We start from the raw sequence: 18344 nt of genomic DNA, 5'->3' as shown, positions 1-18344 counted from the left end.
GGCTCCTTGGTGACATGTGGTGGATGCCATCGCTGGTGGCCTTGGTGACCCGAAGAGCAAGAAGAGGGGTTTTGGTTTCAGTTCCTCTGCCCAAGCTCTGTCCTTCCTGGCACCAGCGGCTGCTCCTTGGGGATTTCCAGCCCTAATGAACCCTGGGGGAGAAGAACAACAGTAATAGATAGGATAATAAATAGGATAATAGATAACAATGTGAGGTGACTTTCCCCCAGGCAAAGAGAACCTGTCCCATGTGCCTCGGGGATGGGGCAATGGGGGTGTGTGTGTGTCACAGCAGACACACCAGATTAAGGGAAATGGGAAGAAAACCACCAAAATTTCCCATTTGAAACTCATCTCACAGATTTTAGCAGCAGGGAAAGGAAGTACCGGGCTTTGGCCTCCAAATTCCCCACATCTGTGAGGTCACTGGGGACAGAGCATCAGCACTGTTGGGTTTGGGGTGATTTCTGCAAATCTGGGGTCAGAGATTCGGCTTTGCCCTTTCAGGGAACTCCCAAATCTCCATATCCGGGTGCGTTTCAGGAGCGAAGGATCTCCTGCCCCCCAGCTGTCCCCTTGTTGTCCCCCTGAGGGCTGTCACCAAAGCCATCCTGCCAGGACGGGGGTCTCTGCGGCAGGGACAGCACGATTCGGGCAGTTTTGGGGCTGCGGGATCAGCCAGGAGGGATTCAGCTTGTCAGTCAGCAATGATGAACAAACAGCGTGCGCTGGCCCTTTAAGGCGGAGGTGCGCTGGCCCTTTAACCCGTGAACAGGTGCGGCGGGGGTCTGTGTGTGTGTGACCGGCGGCGGCTGAGCGACGGCACGAAGAACCAATGGGAAAGCAGAATGGGCTGGACGGACCAATGAGCGGAGCGGCCGAGGGAGGAGGCGGGCCCTGGCGCTCTTCAGTGCTGCGGGGTCTGTAGGCTCAGAGACTGGTTCGGCTCCGTTCGGCTCCATCCGGCCTGGTTCGGCTCGGTTCGGTTCTCTCCATTCGGCCTGGTTCGGCTCCGCTCGGCTCGATTCGGTTCGGTTCCGTTCGGCCCGGTTCGGCTCCCCTCGGCTCGGCCATGGAGGGTCCGGAGGCGGGGGGCACGGTGTCCCCCGAGGAGGATTTCTCCTTCGTGAGCCCCATAGTGAAGTTCGTGCTCTTCTTCTTCAACATGCTCTTCTGGGTGAGTGACACCGGGACCCCCCCCTAGCAGGGGGGTGTCACCGGGACCCCCCCATCTCGGGGGCTCACCAGGGACCCTCACCCTTAAGGCTGTCCCAGTTGCTGCACCCCATGGGACACCCCCATCCCAGGATTCCCCCCATCCCATGACCCTCTTTATCACTGGGGCTATGGGGGGGTCGGCTGGGTCCCCCACCCCACAAGGGCTTTTGGGGTACCCCATGCTCATGCTGTCACCCATGGGTGCGCCCCGTGGAAGACACCCCCCCCCCAACCCTCTTGCTTTCTGCACCCTTTGGGATGCCGCAGCCCTTTTGAGGGTGTCCCCATCCAAAACAGGGCCACTGGGGTGAGTGGCTGTCACCCACTAGGTGCCATCGACACCCAAACCACATCCCTCAGGCACCTTTGGGTCCCCCATGAGCAATTTGCCATGTTGGGGGGGGGATATTTTATACATTTGTTTTTTTTTTTTTTAATATTTTTGGGGCATTTTTTAATGTTTTAATGGTTATTTTTATAGTTTGGGGGTTTTTTTGGAGGTGGGGACTTTTTGGAGGGATGTTTCCGTGTTTCGGATCCCATCTTTGAGGAAGCTTCTTGCTTCCGACAAGCCACATCCCTGTGTTGGGCTCTGTGTCCCCTCCCCAACCAGCTCCGTACGGGGCAACAAGGGGAAACTGAGGCAGCAGGTCCAACTGTGAGGGCCCACTTCCAGCCCTGACTCCATGGGGATGGCAGCCGGGACCCTTGGTGCCCACCCATGGTCTTGCTCTGCAGGTGATCTCCATGGTGATGGTGGCAGTGGGGGTCTATGCCTGGCTGCTGAAGCACGCAGGTGAGGTTGGGGAGCTCGGGGGGGACACAACGCTGAGGCTTCTCAGTGCCCCCCCTGCTCTGGTGGGGGTGTTGGAGGGCTGGTGGTGATGGCTCACCCTGGCAGAGGCGACCATGGCGTGCCTGGTGGTGGACCCTGCCATCCTCCTCATCGTGGTCGGTGTCCTCACCTTCCTCATTGCCTTCTGTGGTTGCATTGGCTCCTTACGGGAGAACATCGTCCTGCTGCAGGTGGTGAGTCCATGGGCACGTGGGGACCTCCCCTGGGCCACCCCACAGGACTGGGGCCACTTTGCTGTGGTCCTCCCTGGCCATCACACTCCTCTCGCCCGCAGTTCTCCATCTGCCTGGCCATCATCTTCCTCCTGCAGCTGGTCGCTGGCGTGCTGGGCTTTGTCTTCTCTGATAAGGTAACTGCTGGAGGGGTCAGGGGCTGAGGGACCCCAAGCCTGTCCCACTGGGTGGTGGCACCACTGATGTCCCTGTTGCAGGCACGCGGGAAGGTCAGTGAGATCATCAATGGTGCCATCATGCACTACCGGGATGACCTGGACCTGCAGAACCTCATTGACTTCGGGCAGAAGGAGGTGTGTGGTGTGGAGGTCATGGCTCAGGCTGAAATCCGTGGGGCTGAGGATGTCAAGTGACTTCTCTGTGGGGATTTGGGGTCGTGGTGAAGCCCCGTGTCCTCTCTCCATCACAGTTCAGCTGCTGTGGGGGTATCTCCTACAAGGACTGGTCCCAGAACATGTACTTCAACTGCACCATGGACAACCCCAGCCGGGAGCGCTGCTCCGTCCCCTTCTCCTGCTGCCTGCCGGATGACGACGAGGTGAGGCTGGTGTCCTCCTGGGGGATCTGCTCCTCCTCTTCCATTCTGTGGATGGGAGCCCAGAAGAGGCAGGGACTCCCCCGGTCCAGCTGGGTGCGGTTTTTGTCCAGGTTGTCATCAACACCATGTGTGGACATGGCATACAGGCCATGGGCTACGTGGAGGCCAGCGCTGTCATCTACACCCATGGCTGCATCGACAGCTTGGTCAACTGGATCAACAGGAACCTCTTCTTGCTGGGGGGCATTGCGCTGGGGCTGGCAGCCCCACAGGTAACAGGGAGGGGGGGAGAAGGGGCATTTAGGAGACACCTTAATGATGCGTCACACAACAGTCCCGGAGGGGCAGGGTTTGGGGTGGTGGGATGTTGTCCTTGCCAGGAGCCATGTCATCCACTTGCGGGACAGTGGGGTGATATCTTCCTGTCTCTCCTGCTGCACTCCGGTCATCCTCTTCCTGTCCCTCACCCGCAGCTGGTGGGCATCCTGCTGGCTCAGATCCTCATCAACCAGATCAGAGACCAGATCAAGCTGCAGCTCTACAACCAGCAGCACCGGGCAGACCCCTTGTACTGATCCCGGTGCATCGCAGCGTCTGTCCCCGCCGGGACTTCCAAACCCTGGATCCATAGGAAGAGCTGAAGGGACTTTGCTGGAGAAGAGGAAGGTTGGAGCTGTGGATGCTGGATCCGTGCACTGTGGCCACACTTGGCTGGGACGTTCCAAGCTGCCGTGCGCTGTTTGGGGGACCAAACTGCTGTCTGTCTGTCTGTCCTGGGGGACTCCGAGCTGGTGTGCAGATTGTGCTTGAACACTGGGATGTGCTTCCCATCTCCTCTTGTGCTGGAGATGGGCATTTGTCTGTCCGTCCATGCCCTGAGCTGCCTTTACCTGGCCAATGCTGGCTCCAGAATTGGGGAAGTTCTTCCAGTCACCAGTGCCACAAATCCCATTGGCATCCTGCGGGTGACCCATGAGACAGTCGAGGGCTTTGCTTGCTGGCTGGGAGCAGGAGCCATCAGCAGTGTGTCTACCTGGAAGAAAGAGGAAGAGGAGGGTGTCCTGCCCAGTGCTGACCCATGGGTGCTTCCTTAGCCCAGGGCTGGGGTCTCATCTCTGCCCCCAGGGGGGCTCAAACCCCTCTATGAGGTGCTGAACCCCTTGTGGAAGGGGGAATAAAGAGATGAGGCTGGACCCTGCAGTCCTGTGTGACTCTGTGTGGTGGTGACAGGGACAATGGCATGGGGGGGGACAGCACCTTGGCACTGGGGGAGAAGGTCCTTCCATATCCTGGGCCGCATCAAAAGGAGCGTGACCAGCAGGTCGAAGGAGGTGATCCTGCCCCTCTACTCTGCTCTCGTGAGGCCTCACCTGGAGCATTGTGTGCAGTTCTGGTGTCCTCAACATAAAAAGGAGATGGAGCTGTTGGAACAAGTCCAGAGGAGGCCACGAGGATGATCAGGGGACTGGAGGACCTCCCGTATGGAGACAGGCTGAGGAAGTTGGGGCTGTTCAGCCTGGAGAAGAGAAGGCTGCGTGGGGAGCTCAGAGCAGCCTTCCAGTGTCTGAAGGGGGCCTATAGGGATGCTGGGGAGGGACTCTTCATCAGGGACTGTAGTGACAGGACAAGGGGTAACGGGTTAAAGCTTAAACTGGGGAAGTTTATATTGGATCTAAGGAGGAAATTCTTTCCTGTTAGGGTGGTGAGGCACTGGAATGGGTTGCCCAGGGAGGTTGCGAGTGCTCCATCCCTGGCAGTGTTCAAGGCCAGGCTGCACGGAGCATTGGGTGAGATGGTTTAGTGGGAGGTGTCCCTAGATGATCTTGAGGTCCTTTCCAACCCTAACTATTCTGTGATTCTATGCAGCACCCCCATCATCTCAGCAGCGTTATGGCTGCAGCACCTCAAAAAGAAGGGGGATGAAGGGGACAAGGGGCAGCACAGCCACGGAGCAGACATCAGAACCCTCTGCTGCTCGTTGCAGCTGTCACAAACTATGTGAGGAGGGTTTGCCTGTTTAGTTCTCTTCCTCCTCCTCGGGCTGGGTGGTCCCGTCGCGGGGGGAGTCGGGATATCGGGATGCGGCTGGGAGCTGCCAAGTGCTGGCTCCCGCCTGTCCCTCATCCCCTCTGCCATTCCCTGTCCGGGTGCTGCAGGAAAACTATCCCAAACTGTGCCCCTGGATGATGTTCCCCCCCCCAAAAAAAGGAGGTTTTCACCCCAAAGCGCACCTTCTAAAAGGTGCCCCCCCAGCAACTTCTCTCCCCAAAAAGCAGTTGTTCTCCCCCCACCCGAAAGCCACCTCACCCTGCACCAAAATGTGACTTGACACCCAAAAGAGCAGCTTCACCCCCAAAAATGATCACTTCTCTGAAGGACACCCCCTCCAAAGAATGGGGAGGTTTCTTCCCCCCAAAAAGTGACTTTTCTCCCCGAAACAGTGAGTTCTCACCAAAAAGTAGCTGCTCGCCAAGAATGGTCCCCCTCCCAACTTACTTTTGTCTCCAGAAAGTGACTTTTCTCCCCCAAAAGCAACTTTGCTCTCCCCAAGAGGGACTTTTGTCACTAGAAAGGAACTTTTCTCCCCCCAGAAGTTGCTTTTATCCCCCCAAAAGTGACTTTTCCTTCCCCAAAAAATAACTTGTCTCCATCCCTGAGTAGTTTCCTCCCCCCCAAAAGGACTTCTCTCCCAAACAAGCAATTTTTTTCCCCACAAAAGTGGCTTTTATTTCCCAAAGTAACTTTCCTCTCCCCCAAAAACTTTGCTCCCTCTCCAAAAAGGCTTTTTGTCCCCAAAAAGCAACTTTTCTCCTCCTAAAAGTGTCTTTTCTTCACCCCAAAATGACTTTTCCTCTCCCAAAAGTAACTTCCCCCTCCAAGCCAAGTACCTTTTCTCCCCAAAAAGCAACTTTTGTCCCTCAAAAGTGACTTTTCCTCCCCTAAAAGTAACTTTTCTGCCCTCAAAAGGGACTTTTCATCCCCAAACTGCCTTTTGTCCCCCAAAAGTAACTTTTCTCCCCCAAAATCAACTTTTCCCTCCGCAATATTGACTCTTACCCCCAAAAATGGGATTTTTCTTCCCCTAAAGGTAGCTTCCTCCCCTCCAAGTAACTTTTCTCACCCAAGAGTCTCTTCTCTCCCAATAAAGTGCCTTTTGTCCCCTAAACTGGACTTTTCTCCCCTCCCAAAGACAACTTTTCTACTCCAAAAAGCGACTTTTCTACTCCAAAAAGCAACTTATCCTCCCCCAAAAGGAACCTTCCTCCCCAAAAGTGACTTTTTGAGTAAAAAGAAACTTTTATCACCCCAAAAAGTACCTTTTGTTCCCTAAAAAGCAACTTTCAGCCCCCAAAAGTAGCTTTTCTCCCACCAAAGTAACTTCTCATTCCCAAATCCAAGTTTCCCCTCTAAGCAGCAGCTATTCCTCCCCCAAAGTAACATTCCACCCCCAAAAAGTTACTTTTTGCCCCAAAAAGAAACTTTTCTCACCCAATAAAGCACCTTTTGTGCCCCAAAAAGCTATTTTTGTCCCCAGAAAGTGACTTTTCACCCCCAAAGTGCCTTTTCTCCTCCAAAAGCCGACTTTTTCTTCCCCAAAAGTAACCGTCCCCCTGACAAAAGGGAGCTTCCCCTTCCCAGATCCAACTTTCCTCCCCTAAAAGTGACTTATCTCCCTTGAAAACAACTTTTCTCCTCTGGAAAAGTGACTTTCGGGCTCCAGAAAGCAACTTTACCTCCTAAAAGTAACTTTTTGGTCTCCAAAACAACTTTTATCCCCCTAAAAAAGCAATTTTCCCCCTCAAAAGCAGTTCCCCTGTCCCAAATCTCTCCCCTTCCAAATCCAACTTCTCCGATCCCAAACTCCTCCCTTCCCAAAGCCGCTCTTCCCCTCCCCAAAGCGCCTTCTCCCTCTCCCAAAATCATCCTTCCCCTCACAAACCCCAATACTTATCCCTCAAAACCCCACTTTCCATTCCCCAAACCCCATCATTTCCCCCCCAAACCCCAACATTTCCCCTCCAAACCCCACTTCCCCATCACAAGTCTCCACTTTCCACTCATAAACCCCCACTTTCTCCTCACAAACCCCCCCATTTCCCCCTCCAAACCCCACTTTCCCCTCACAAACCCCCCCATTTCCCCCTCCAGACCCCATTTTCCTCTCCAGACCCCACTTTCCCCTCACAAACCCCCCCATTTCCCCTCCAAACCCCACTTTCCCCTCACAAACCCCCACATTTCCCCCTCCAGACCCCATTTTCCCCTCACAAACCCCCCCATTTCCCCCTCCAGACCCCATTTTCCTCTCCAGACCCCACTTTCCCCTCACAAACCCCCCCATTTCCCCTCCAAACCCCACTTTCCCCTCACAAACCCCCACATTTCCCCCTCCAAACCCCACTTTCCCCTCACAAACCCCCACATTTCCCCCTCCAGACCCCACTTTCCCCTCACAAACCCCCACATTTCCCCCTCCAGACCCCACTTTCCCCTCACAAACCCCCACATTTCCCCCTCCAGACCCCACTTTCCCCTCACAAACCCCCACATTTCCCCCTCCAGACCCCACTTTCTCCTCACAAACCCCCCCATTTCCCCTCCAAACCCCACTTTCCCCTCACAAACTCCATCCTTTATCCCTCAAACCCCACCGTGCCCCCCCTCCGCAGACCACCCCTTTCCCTTCTCCCCCAGCGCCATCCCCCGCCTCAAACCCCACTTTCCTCCCCCAAATCCCTCCCCTTCCCTGCCCTCCGCAAGAAAAAGTAACTTTTTCCTTACAAAAACGCACTTTTTTCCCTCAACAAACACCCGGTCCCCGCCCCGGTCTCCTCAGCCCGCCCCGGCGGGGGGCGCGGGGCCGGGCCGGGCCGCGCTGAAGGGGGGAAGGAGGAGGAGGAGGAGGAGCGGGGCCGCTCCGCTCCCGGCGAGCTCAACAAAGGGCGGCGGGGCATGGCGGGCGGCGGGGCCGCGTAGCGCCGGTGCTGGGCCGGGATGGCGGCGCAGGGCGGCGGGTGGCGGTGGGCGCTGGCGCTGGGCACGGCGCTGGCTCTGGCTCTGGGCGGCCGCCGCTGCCCCGCCGCCCCGCTCCTCAACGCTTCGGCCGTGCCCGAGCGCTGCCGCCGCGCCGCGTCCTGCGAGCAGCTGCGGTTCGGGTCGTGCCTGGGCTCGGCGCTGCCCTACGCCGCCACCTCCACGTTGTTGGCCACGGACTCGGCTTCGCAGGAGGAGGCGCACGGGAAGCTCCTGCTCTGGTCCGGTACGGGACGCACCGCGGAGAGGCCCGCGCCGGGCCGGGGAGCCCCGAGCGCTGCGGGAGGGGCGCGGGGGGGGGGGGGGGGCGGAAGGCGCTGCCGGGGAGCAGGGGCACGGGGGGGGGGGGGAGCTGCACAGAGCGGGACTGCGGTGGGTGCAGAGGAGGAAACTCGGCAACGGGGGCCTGGAGGTGGGGACGGCACAGGGGGGAGCGGTGCTATGGGGGATAGCAGGGAGAGGGAGCAGCACAGCCGGGGACAGGGGAGGGGTGCAGTACAGATAGCGGTACAGCAGGGAACTGGGGATGGGGACAGTATGGAGGGGAGCTGTATAGGGGGAGATGAGATATGAGTGTCTTATAGAAGGCTGTATGGAATGGGCTGGGGATGGGTGCTGTACAGAGGGAGCAGTATAGCCGGGGACAGGGGAGGGGTGCAGTACAGATAGCGGTACAGCAGGGAACTGGGGATGGGGACAGTACGGGGGGAGCTGTATAGGGGGAGATAGGGGATGAGTATCTTACAGGAGGCTGTATGGAATGGGCTGGGGATGGGTGCGGTGTAGAGAGGAGCAGTATAGCGGGGAACAGGAGATGCACACAGTCTAGGAAGGTGTATAGAAGGGGACTAGAGATGGTACAGTACATACGGGAGCAGTATGGCAGGGGATTGGGGACACATACAGTATGGAAAGTTGTATAGCAAGGGACGGGATGGGTGCAGTACAGATAGCTGTATAGCAGGGGATTGGGGACGGGGACAGTACAGAAGGGAGCTGTGTAATGGGGGATAAGGGCTGAGTATGGTATAGAAAGGTGTATGCAAAGGGATGTGGCTGGGTACAGAGTAGAAGGGAGCAGTATAGCAGGGTATGATACAAAAAACTGTAATAGGGGACAGAGATGGGACAGAGATGGGTGCAGTATAAGGGGGAGTAGTATAGCAGGGGACTGGGGATGAGTACAGTACAGAAAACTGTATAGTAAGGGCACAGTGTAGAGGAGAGCTGTATAGTGGGGGACTTGGGATGGGTACAGTATAGAAATCTGTACAGCAGGGTTATGGGGATGGGTACAGTGTAGACAAGGGGCAGTGTAGTAAGGGTATGAGCTGGGTACAGTATAGAGAGGGAGCAGTATAGCAGGGGATAGGGCATGAGTATGACAGAAAGCTGTATAAAATGGGCCTTGAGATGGGTACGGTGTAGAGAGGATCAGTACAGCGGGGGACTGTGGGTGGGTACAGTACAGAGGGGAGCAGTATAGTGGGGAATAGGGGATGGGGTATAGCATATAAGAGAGCAGTATAGCAGGGAACTGGGTACAGTACAGAGGAGCAGCATAGCAGGGAACTGGGTCCAGTATAGGTGAGGCTCGGAGGTGGGCACAGTATAGAGGGGAAGGGGACCGGGGATGGGCGCAGTGATGGGGACAGTATGGAGGGGAGCAGTATAATGGGGGACCATGAAGGGGTACTGTACATATACCTGTACAGCAATGGACCGGGGATGGGTACAGTATGGAGGGCAGCAGTACAGCAGGGCCCGGGGCTGAGTCCATGTGGCTGGGGAGCAGCACAAGACAGGGCAATGGACCCAGCACCCCAGAGGTGTTACAGAAGGGTCCTGGTCCTGAGCTGGTGGGTGCATGGTGGGGCCTGCCCCATCCCATCCCCATGTGTGGGTCCACAGGGGCTGTGTCCACACAGGGTGGTGACAGCGTTGTCCCCACAGGCCTGCGCAATGCCCCGCGCTGCTGGGATGTCATCCAGCCCCTGCTCTGTGCTGTCTACATGCCCAAGTGTGAGGACGGGCAGGTGGAGCTGCCCAGCCAGACCCTGTGCCAGGCCACCCGGGCACCATGCACCATCGTGGAGCGCGAGCGCGGCTGGCCAGACTTCCTCAAGTGCACCACAGACCGCTTCCCTGAGGGATGCCCGGTATGGAGGGGACACCATGGGCTCCATATCCCATTTAGTGAAAGACCTGAAGATGAGCTTGTGCTCAGGCAGCCCAGGAAGCCACCAGCACCCTGGCCTGTACCAGCACCAGTGCGGCAGCAGGGCCAGGGCAGTGACTGTGCCCCTGCACTGGGCACTGGTGAGGCTGCACCTCAAATCCTGTGTTCAGCTCTGCAAGAGAGACATTGAGGGGCTGGAGCGGGGCCAGAGAAGGGCACCGGAGCTGGTGCAGGGCCTGGAGCCCAAGTGTGATGGGGAACGGCTGAGGGACCTGGGGGGTTCAGTCTGGAGAAGAGAAGGCTCAGGGGGGACCTGATGGCTCCCTACAGGTGCCTGACAGGAGGATGGAGCCAGGAGGGGCTGGGCTCTGCTCCCAAGGAACAAGGGATGGGACAAGAGGAACCGGCCTCAAGCTGCACCAGGGCAGGTTTAGATGGAGTTGAGGAACAATTCCTGCCCCAGAGGGTGCTCAGGCATTGGAACAGGCTGCCCAGGGCAGGGCTGCAGTCACCGTCCCTGCAAGTGTTCACACACCGTGGAGATGAGGCCTCAGGGCCATGGGTCAGTGGTGGCCTTGGCAGTGCTGGGGAACGGCTGGACTGGATGAGCTTAAAGGGCTTTTCCAACCTGGCTGATTCTATGATTCTCAGGGAGCAGTAGGAGCAGGGAAATGCTGCCTGTTCCCAGCCTTCCGTGGGGGACTGGTGTCCACAGCCTTCACCATTGAGGGTGCTGCCTCCTCCTCATGGCCTCACTTCTCCTCTGGCAGAACGAGGTGCAGAACATCAAGTTCAACAGCTCGGGGCAGTGCGAGGCACCGCTGGTGAGGACGGACAACCCCAAGAGCTGGTACGAGGACGTGGAGGGTTGTGGCATCCAGTGCCAGAACCCGCTCTTCACTGAGAAGGAGCACCGCGAGATGCACGTCTACATCGCTGCCTTCAGCTCCATCACCATCTTCTGCACCTTCTTCACCCTGGTGAGACACGGGGGGACATGGGGTGGGGTCCCCAAAAGTGGACCAGGCTCTAAGCTGTCCCTTTGTCCTCCTCCACCAGGCCACGTTTGTTGCTGACTGGAGGAACTCCAACCGCTACCCGGCCGTCATCCTCTTCTACGTCAACGCCTGCTTCTTCGTGGGCAGCATCGGTTGGTTGGCGCAGTTCATGGATGGAGCCCGTGATGAGATCGTGTGCCGGGCTGATGGCACCATGCGGCTGGGAGAACCCACGTATGTGTCACCTCCATCCCCATCCCACCGCTGCAGCCTTCCGGAAGGTGTCCTCTGGATCCTCCATGCCTCTCGGAAGGGGATGGAGATCCCCTTCCTCCTCCCTGTCCTGTTGTGCATAGAATCATAGAATAGTTAGGGTTGGAAAGGACCTCAAGATCATCCAGTTCCAACCCCCTTGCCATGGACAGCGACACCTCTCACTAAACCATCCCACCCAAGGCTTCATCCAACCTGGCCTTGAACACTGCCAGGGATGGAGCACTCACAACCTCCCTGGGCAACCCATTCCAGTGCCTCACCACCCTCACAGGAAAGAATTTCCTCCTTAGATCCAATCTAAACTTCCCCTGTTTAAGTTTTAACCCATTACCCCTTGACCTGTCACTACAGTCCCTGACAAAGAGTCCCTCCCCAGCATCCCTATAGGCCCCCTTCAGCAGTTGGTGATGCTCTTGTCTCACCTCATCCATAGCTCCAACGAGACGCTCTCCTGCGTCATCATCTTCGTCATCGTTTACTACTCGCTGATGTCGGGTGTCATCTGGTTTGTCATGCTGACCTACGCCTGGCACACCTCCTTCAAGGCGCTGGGCACCACCTACCAGCCGCTGGTGGGCAAGACCTCCTACTTCCACCTCATCACCTGGTCCATCCCCTTCGTCCTCACCGTGGCCATCCTGGCCGTGGCGCAGGTACCGGCACCGCGATCCCGTGTCCTGGTGGTGACATGCACAGGGAGAGGTGGCCACAGCCACCTTGCTCCTTTTGTCCCCATCTCCCCAGGTGGACGGTGACTCTGTCAGTGGCATCTGCTTCGTGGGGTACAAGAACTACCGGTACCGGGCCGGCTTTGTCCTGGCGCCCATCGGGCTTGTCCTCATTGTGGGTGGCTACTTCCTCATCCAGGGTAGGTTTGGGCTCACCTTGCCATGGGGATGGGGTAACTGTGGGTGTCCCCCAACCCTGACCACCTCATCCCTCCCCCACAGGGGTCATGACGCTCTTCTCCATCAAGAGCAACCACCCTGGGCTGCTCAGCGAGAAGGCAGCCAGCAAGATCAATGAGACCATGCTGCGCCTGGGTGAGTGCTGCTCCACTGGCACTGTTTCCATGGGGATTTGAGTGGGAATGGGGACATTGTGCTCCCTGGAAACCCCAATGGTCCCATCCCACATCCTGGGGGTGCCTGCAGTGGGGGATGAAGCTGTAGTGATGTCAACCCTCCTGTTGTCACTGGGGTCCAGCTAAACTGGGCATGTCCCACTTCTCTTCCAGGCATCTTTGGCTTCTTGGCCTTTGGCTTCGTCTTCATCACTTTCGGTTGCCACTTCTATGACTTCTTCAACCAGGCGGAGTGGGAACGCAGCTTCCGGGAATACGTCCTGTGAGTGGGACAGGGACAAGGATGGGGATGCAATGGGAACAGGAGGACGAGTGGGATCCTAGGACCTTGAATTTAGCGGTGGACATGGAGAAGTGGAGGAGTCCCATGTCCCCCACCAGCATTCCCACCACATCTCACTTTGCAGAGGTGTGTCACTGGGTGTCCCCTCTTTATGACCAGTGTCCCCTGTCTGTCCCCACAGGTGTGAGGCCAACGTGACCATCGCCACACAGACCAACAAGCCCATCCCTGACTGTGAGATCAAGAACCGGCCGAGCCTGCTGGTGGAGAAGATCAACCTCTTTGCCATGTTCGGCACTGGCATCTCCATGAGCACGTGGGTCTGGACCAAGGCCACGCTGCTCATCTGGAGGCGCACATGGTGCAGGTAGGACCCCGAGGATGTCAGCCCCTCCTGCCCCATCCAACGTCCTGAGACGCTGGAGCTTGTCCCCAGGCTTTTGTCCCTCAATGAGTTGTGGGCTCACAGTAGGTGGCAGTGTAGGAATGGGGTGGCCTCTCTCACTCTGCAAGCATCTCACGTCCTGCTTGTGGGACACCTCTATCTGCAGGGGACCCATCCAGCTCAGTCCTATCACTTAGTGTCCCTGTCCAGAGGGAGGTGGGGAGGGTCTCTTGTGCCTGGGCCACCCCATGTTCCTGCTGTGACCTGCTGTGTCCCCAGGCTGACGGGGCAGAGCGATGACCAACCCAAGAGGATCAAGAAGAGCAAGATGATCGCAAAGGCCTTCTCCAAGCGCAAGGAACTGCTGCGTGACCCAGGCCAGGAGCTGTCCTTCAGCATGCATACCGTGACACACGATGGCCCTGTGGGTATGTGTGCTGGGCCGCATGAGGAGTGCGAGCAGCAACTCCAGGGAGGTCCTGGGAGCAGGTCTGGGTTGATCCTGCCCCTCTGCTCTGCTCTGTGAGCCCCCACTTGCAGCAGTGTGTGCAGTTCTGGTGTCCTCAACATCAGAAGGACATGGAGCTGTTGGAGCAAGTCCAGAGGAGGCCACGAGGATGCTCAGGGGCTGGAGCAGCTCCTGTATGGAGACAGGCTGAGAACACTGGGGCTGTTGAGCCTGGAGAAGAGAAGCTGCGTGGAGACCTCATAGCAGCTTCCAGTATCTGAAGGGGGGCTATTGGGATGCTGGGGAGGGACTCTTCATCAGGGACTGTAGTGACAGGACAAGGGGTGATGGGTTCAAACTGAAGCAGGGGAGACTGAGATGAGCTCTTAGGCAGAAGCTCTTCCCTGTGAGGGTGCTGAGGCGCTGGCACAGGGTGCCCAGAGAAGCTGTGGCTGCCCCATCCCTGGCAGTGCTCAAGGCCAGGTTGGACACAGGGGCTTGGAGCAAGCTGCTCCAGTGGAAGGTGTCCCTGCCCTGGCAGGGGTTGGAGCTGGATGAGCTTTAAGGTCCCTTCCAACCCAACCCATTCCATGATTCTGTGTGTGAGGGGCACATCTCAGCAGCTCCCCGTTGTCCTCCATTGACCGGGCTCTCTGTCGTCCCTGCAGCCGGTTTAGCGTTTGACATCAACGAGCCATCAGCTGACGTGTCCTCAGCGTGGGCCCAGCACGTCACCAAGATGGTGGCCAGGAGGGGAGCCATCCTGCCCCAGGACATCTCCGTGACACCCGTGGCAACACCTGGCAAGTGCTTGGGGACCACTTTGGGGGGGGGGGACGAGCAGGGCTGGGAGGCGCTGGGGGGGGGGCACAGGGCAGGATGTGGCCACTCTCACCCCATTCCACGTCCCACAGTGCCACCAGAGGAGAGAGCCAACCTCTGGGTGGTTGAAGCTGACGTCTCCCCCGAGCTGCAGAAGCGCAGCGGCCGCAGGAAGAAGAGGAGGAAGAAGAAGAAGAAGGAGGTGAGCCCGGACCCCGAGCACTGCCTGGGGGGTTCCGCAGCCCCCTTAGCACCCAGCACCGTCCCCCGGCTGCCCCGGCTGCCCCCCCAGCCCTGCCTGGTCGCCTTTGCCCCCGACATGCTCCCGAGGCTCCCACCTGAAGCCACCTTCGCTGGGCGACCATGGGACAACCGCCGCAGAGCCAACGTCCTGCACCTCATCAGCAACCCCTTCTGCCCCGAGGGCGGCTCTCCGGAGGAGGAGAGGCCCAACCCCAGCACTGGGCACCAGCAGCACAATGGGGCTCCGCTCTGGCCCCCCAGGCCGGACCCCCGTGCTGGGGGGATGAGGACTCAGGGCCGTCGGGCCGCCTTGGGCCCCATCCACTCCCGGACCAACCTGGTGGACGCAGAGCTGCTGGATGCTGATTCGGACTTTTGAGCCTGGTGGGATGTTGTGAGTGGATGGGGGTGGTCCTGAGGCCTCATCCAGTGCCAGCAGCTTGTGAGGGGACTCGGGAGCCCATCCTGACCCACTGAGCTGGTCCTGAGCATCCCTCCAGCCTGGCCACTGCTGATTTTTCCCCTTGGAGAACTGTGTCGCTCCCCAGGCGGACTCAATTCACATCCCAGCCCAGCGAGATGCCAAGAGAAGGGTTTTGGGGTGACCCACGGCATCACTGTGAGAAGAGAAACTGCATGTTGGTGCAACAAACCCCGTCCACGTCCTGCAGGGATCTATGGAGAAGGGGGACACTGCCTTTGCGCCCCAGGACAGCGGTACCAGGCAGCGGGTGAGCGCAGCTCAGGGTGGATTTTGGGGAGCTGCATCCCACACCTTGGGGTGCTGGGACCTGCTGCCACCCCTCACTCACTCTCTGCCCCCACTGTGAGTAGACGGTACGTAGAGCTTCCACACACGTGTGCCAATAGTAGCATAAAACACCGAGCCATGGTGCTGCAGCTGAGCGGGATGAGCTGATCCCTGCTCACAGGGTGTAGCAGCACCCTGGGGTGCACCCATTTCTCTGGGTACACCCCTCATTCCTTCAGGGGTCCAAAAGTGCCTTCCAGCTCCCCAGAGAGCTGCACCAGACCCCTACCCCAGGGTTGGTGGGCTGGTGGTCCCTGACCAGGGGAGGTGGGGAGTCACTTTGGGGTGCTCCCTGAGCCATGATGCCTAAACCAGGACCCAAACCAGGCGCTCTTGGGGTGCCCCCACCCCCTGAGCAAAGCTTTTTGTTATGTTTTTAACTCAACCTCCCCCAGTTTAACACTAAACCCAGCCAAGTGCTGAGGTAGGAGGGCTCCAGTCCCTGCTGGTGTTTTCTATCTGTCCATTATCCCCCAGACCATCCTTATCAAACCCCAGTAGGCTCCTGGTGTTCCCTCCATCCCGGTGACCTCCATGGGTGCCTTTTTTTGCTGTGTAAAGGAAAACCCTCCTGTATCAGTATTAAATTTACCACATTTCCAGTGCCAGTGACTGCCCTGGGCTCTCTGGGGAGGGGAAACGTTGCTGACTCCTAAAAGGGCTCCAAATGCCCTAAAAATGATCTTGAGCTGTTTAAACCCAGCTTTTAACGGCTTTAAAACCAGCTTTAACACCCGGTCCTGGCTATTTGGCCAGCAGAAGGCACATGTGAGGGGCTGGAAGTGCCCGTGGGTGCTATGAGGACTGTTGGAGGGGCCAGTTGATGGGGTTTCGGCAGCAGACTGGGGAGGTGGGGGGTCCCGTTGCCAGCAGATGGCACTAGGGCTTTAGCTATCCCCACACCCACCCTGGACACCGCGGTTTTGGGGTGCTGTGGGTGCCTCAGGCAGAGCAGGGTCCCACAGGGACACCCCCCGTGCTGTGTACCTGGTGCTTTTGAGGACAGAACATGTGCTTTTCGGAGGGTCCTTTTCTGATTTCACGTGGTTATCCCAGAGACCAGGAACCTCTTTTTGAGATTTGGGTGGAATTGGGCACTGAAAGTTGCATTTCCCAATGGATTTGGACACTTTTTGCTCTGTGCTGGGGTGGGTGAGCAGCGGGAAGCCAGAGGGGTTCATCCAGGGTGAAGCTAAATGGTTTTCTGCCTTTACTTTGTTTTTGTGGGCATTCTTTAACCTCTCTTTATTTTAATTTCGGGGCCATTTTTTTTTCCTTTATATTTTATTTTTATGGACTTTTTTATCCTCTTTCTCCATCTCTATTTTATTTTTATGGGTTTCTCTATGAAAAGCAAAATGAGTTTGGAGCAGCTGCTCCTCACTGATAATGGTGTTTTGAGACAAATAGCTAAAATCCTTAATTCTGGGAACAACAGGAGACATCCCAACCCCACCACATTCCTTCTTTTCATCCCAGACATCAAAAAAGCCCCTGGATTTGGCTCGGGCACATGATGTGGGACTGGGAAGGGGATGGGGTGCAGGGGACAATCCTGCTCTGCACTGTGTCCTCCGAACCTCTCCCCAAGAGCATCTCATCCCTTGGGCTCCCTCAGTGTTGGGAAGTTTTAAGGACCGGAAGGATGAATCTGGTAATAGTCTTCCAAAACCTAAAGGGATGAGCTTTAGGGTCCCTTCCAACCCAAACCATCCATGATTCTATGACTGTGACCCTGCGACTAGGCATGGAACCACACAGTCTCCTTTCCTTATGAAGCTGGCTTCAAATAGTAACTGGAACATACTGAAGCTGTTGCACACTGGGAGGGAGGCAGAGGGAAGGGCTCTTTGCTCATTTGTAATGTAAAGTGGAGCCTCAAATCTTGCTCCTCGCTGAAGGGGAAAAGGATAATAAGCAGGAGGATGCTATTTACATGTGATCATTTGAGCTCTTCCCTTTACTACCTGAGGATACTCCATGTACAGCTGAGGAAATTAATTGGGTTTGGCCAATGAAGAGGCTGAGCAGGTGAAACTTGCAGAGATACGTGGAATAACAGTATCCCAGACTGGTTTGGGTTGGAAGGGATCTTAAGGCCCATCCATTTCCAATCCCCTGCCATGGGCAGGGACCCCTTCCACTGGAGCAGCTTGCTCCAAGCCCCTGTGTCCAACCTGGCCTTGAGCACTGCCAGGGATGGGGCAGCCACAGCTTCTCTGGGCACCCTGTGCCAGCGCCTCAGCACCCTCACAGGGAAGAGCTTCTGCCTAAGAGCTCATCTCAGTCTCCCCTCGGGCAGGTTCAAGCCATTCCCCTTGGCCTGTCCCTACAGGCCCTTGTCCAAAGCCCCTCTCCAGCTTTCCTGCAGCCCCTTTAGGCACTGGAGCTGCTCTAAGGTCTCCCCTTCAGGAGCCTTCTCTTCTCCAGGCTGCCCCAGCCCAGCTCTCTCAGCCTGGCTCCAGAGCAGAGCTGCTCCAGCCCTCGCAGCATCTCCATGGCCTCCTCTGGCCTCTCTCCAACAGCTCCACGTCCCTCTTGTGCTGCTGCCCCAGAGCTGGATCAGGACTGCAGGGGGGTCTCCTCAGAGCACAGCAGAGGGGCAGGATCCCCTCCCTGAGCTGCTGCTCACGCTCTGGGGGTGCAGCTCAGCACACGGGGGGGTTCTGGGCTCAAGCACCCACTGAAGCCGGGTCATGGGGAGCCTCTCCTGACCCAACACCCCCAAAGTGTTGTGCATGAGTCTGTCTGTCTGTCAGGCATCCCCCGTGCTGTGCTCAGTGAGAGGCTGTAACTCACAGGTGAAGACTGCAAAGACTTCATATAAATCAAGTGTGGTGAGAGGAATTCCACACTCGTGGGCATCCCTATCCCAGTGTTCTGCCTTTAAGTGGTTTTGGAGGTGCAGGAGATGAAACCACAGAGGGTCTCCCATC

General features: G+C 57.4%; 2 protein-coding genes and 1 long non-coding RNA gene across 6 annotated transcripts; 2 read left to right on the top strand and 1 right to left on the bottom strand.

The window, feature by feature from the left end:
- Nucleotides 1-657: 657 nt before the first annotated feature.
- TSPAN33 (tetraspanin 33) lies at nt 658-4045 on the top strand. Of its 4 annotated transcripts, XM_065679499.1 has the most exons (8): nt 658-1177; nt 1957-2014; nt 2120-2247; nt 2349-2423; nt 2505-2600; nt 2717-2845; nt 2956-3117; nt 3319-3502. In XM_065679499.1, exons 1-8 carry the CDS (start codon nt 1073-1075, stop codon nt 3418-3420), a joined length of 855 nt encoding a protein of 284 aa, XP_065535571.1. In that variant the 5' UTR covers nt 658-1072; the 3' UTR covers nt 3421-3502. The 4 variants fall into 4 exon arrangements, with proteins under 4 accessions (XP_065535571.1, XP_065535411.1, XP_065535337.1 ...); XM_065679339.1 differs by having other exon boundaries at nt 2120-2423; nt 3319-4045; XM_065679265.1 differs by having other exon boundaries at nt 659-1177; nt 2717-3117; nt 3319-4045.
- Nucleotides 1658-8129, bottom strand: LOC136014677 (uncharacterized). The gene is made up of 2 exons (XR_010612831.1): nt 7628-8129; nt 1658-3878 (listed from the first exon to the last, which is right to left on the bottom strand). It is a non-coding gene; the product is annotated as an uncharacterized LOC136014677 (long non-coding RNA).
- Nucleotides 7734-16013, top strand: SMO (smoothened, frizzled class receptor). The gene is made up of 12 exons (XM_065679180.1): nt 7734-8105; nt 9833-10038; nt 10829-11038; nt 11118-11290; nt 11766-11985; nt 12077-12200; nt 12283-12375; nt 12570-12678; nt 12881-13066; nt 13364-13512; nt 14201-14335; nt 14447-16013. Exons 1-12 carry the CDS (start codon nt 7841-7843, stop codon nt 14974-14976), a joined length of 2400 nt encoding a protein of 799 aa, XP_065535252.1. The 5' UTR covers nt 7734-7840; the 3' UTR covers nt 14977-16013.
- Nucleotides 16014-18344: the final 2331 nt, after the last annotated feature.

The sequence above is a fragment of the Lathamus discolor genome, chromosome 1, assembly GCF_037157495.1.
Source record: "Lathamus discolor isolate bLatDis1 chromosome 1, bLatDis1.hap1, whole genome shotgun sequence".
Classification (NCBI taxonomy): Eukaryota; Metazoa; Chordata; class Aves; order Psittaciformes; family Psittacidae; genus Lathamus; species Lathamus discolor.
This window is presented reverse-complemented; position numbering and strand designations above follow the sequence as displayed.

What these genes read in the sequence shown, in the direction of transcription:
- TSPAN33 (XM_065679265.1), top strand. Translation starts at nt 1,073, where the DNA reads ATGGAGGGTCCGGAGGCGGGGGGCACGGTGTCCCCCGAGGAGGATTTC. An exon ending in TCTTCAACATGCTCTTCTGG is followed by an intron (nt 1,178 to 1,956) that starts GTGAGTGACACC and finishes CTTGCTCTGCAG; the next exon opens with GTGATCTCCATGGTGATGGT. An exon ending in ACATCGTCCTGCTGCAGGTG is followed by an intron (nt 2,248 to 2,348) that starts GTGAGTCCATGG and finishes TCTCGCCCGCAG; the next exon opens with TTCTCCATCTGCCTGGCCAT.
- SMO (XM_065679180.1), top strand. Translation starts at nt 7,841, where the DNA reads ATGGCGGCGCAGGGCGGCGGGTGGCGGTGGGCGCTGGCGCTGGGCACG. An exon ending in TCTGCACCTTCTTCACCCTG is followed by an intron (nt 11,039 to 11,117) that starts GTGAGACACGGG and finishes CTCCTCCACCAG; the next exon opens with GCCACGTTTGTTGCTGACTG. An exon ending in AGCTTCCGGGAATACGTCCT is followed by an intron (nt 12,679 to 12,880) that starts GTGAGTGGGACA and finishes CTGTCCCCACAG; the next exon opens with GTGTGAGGCCAACGTGACCA.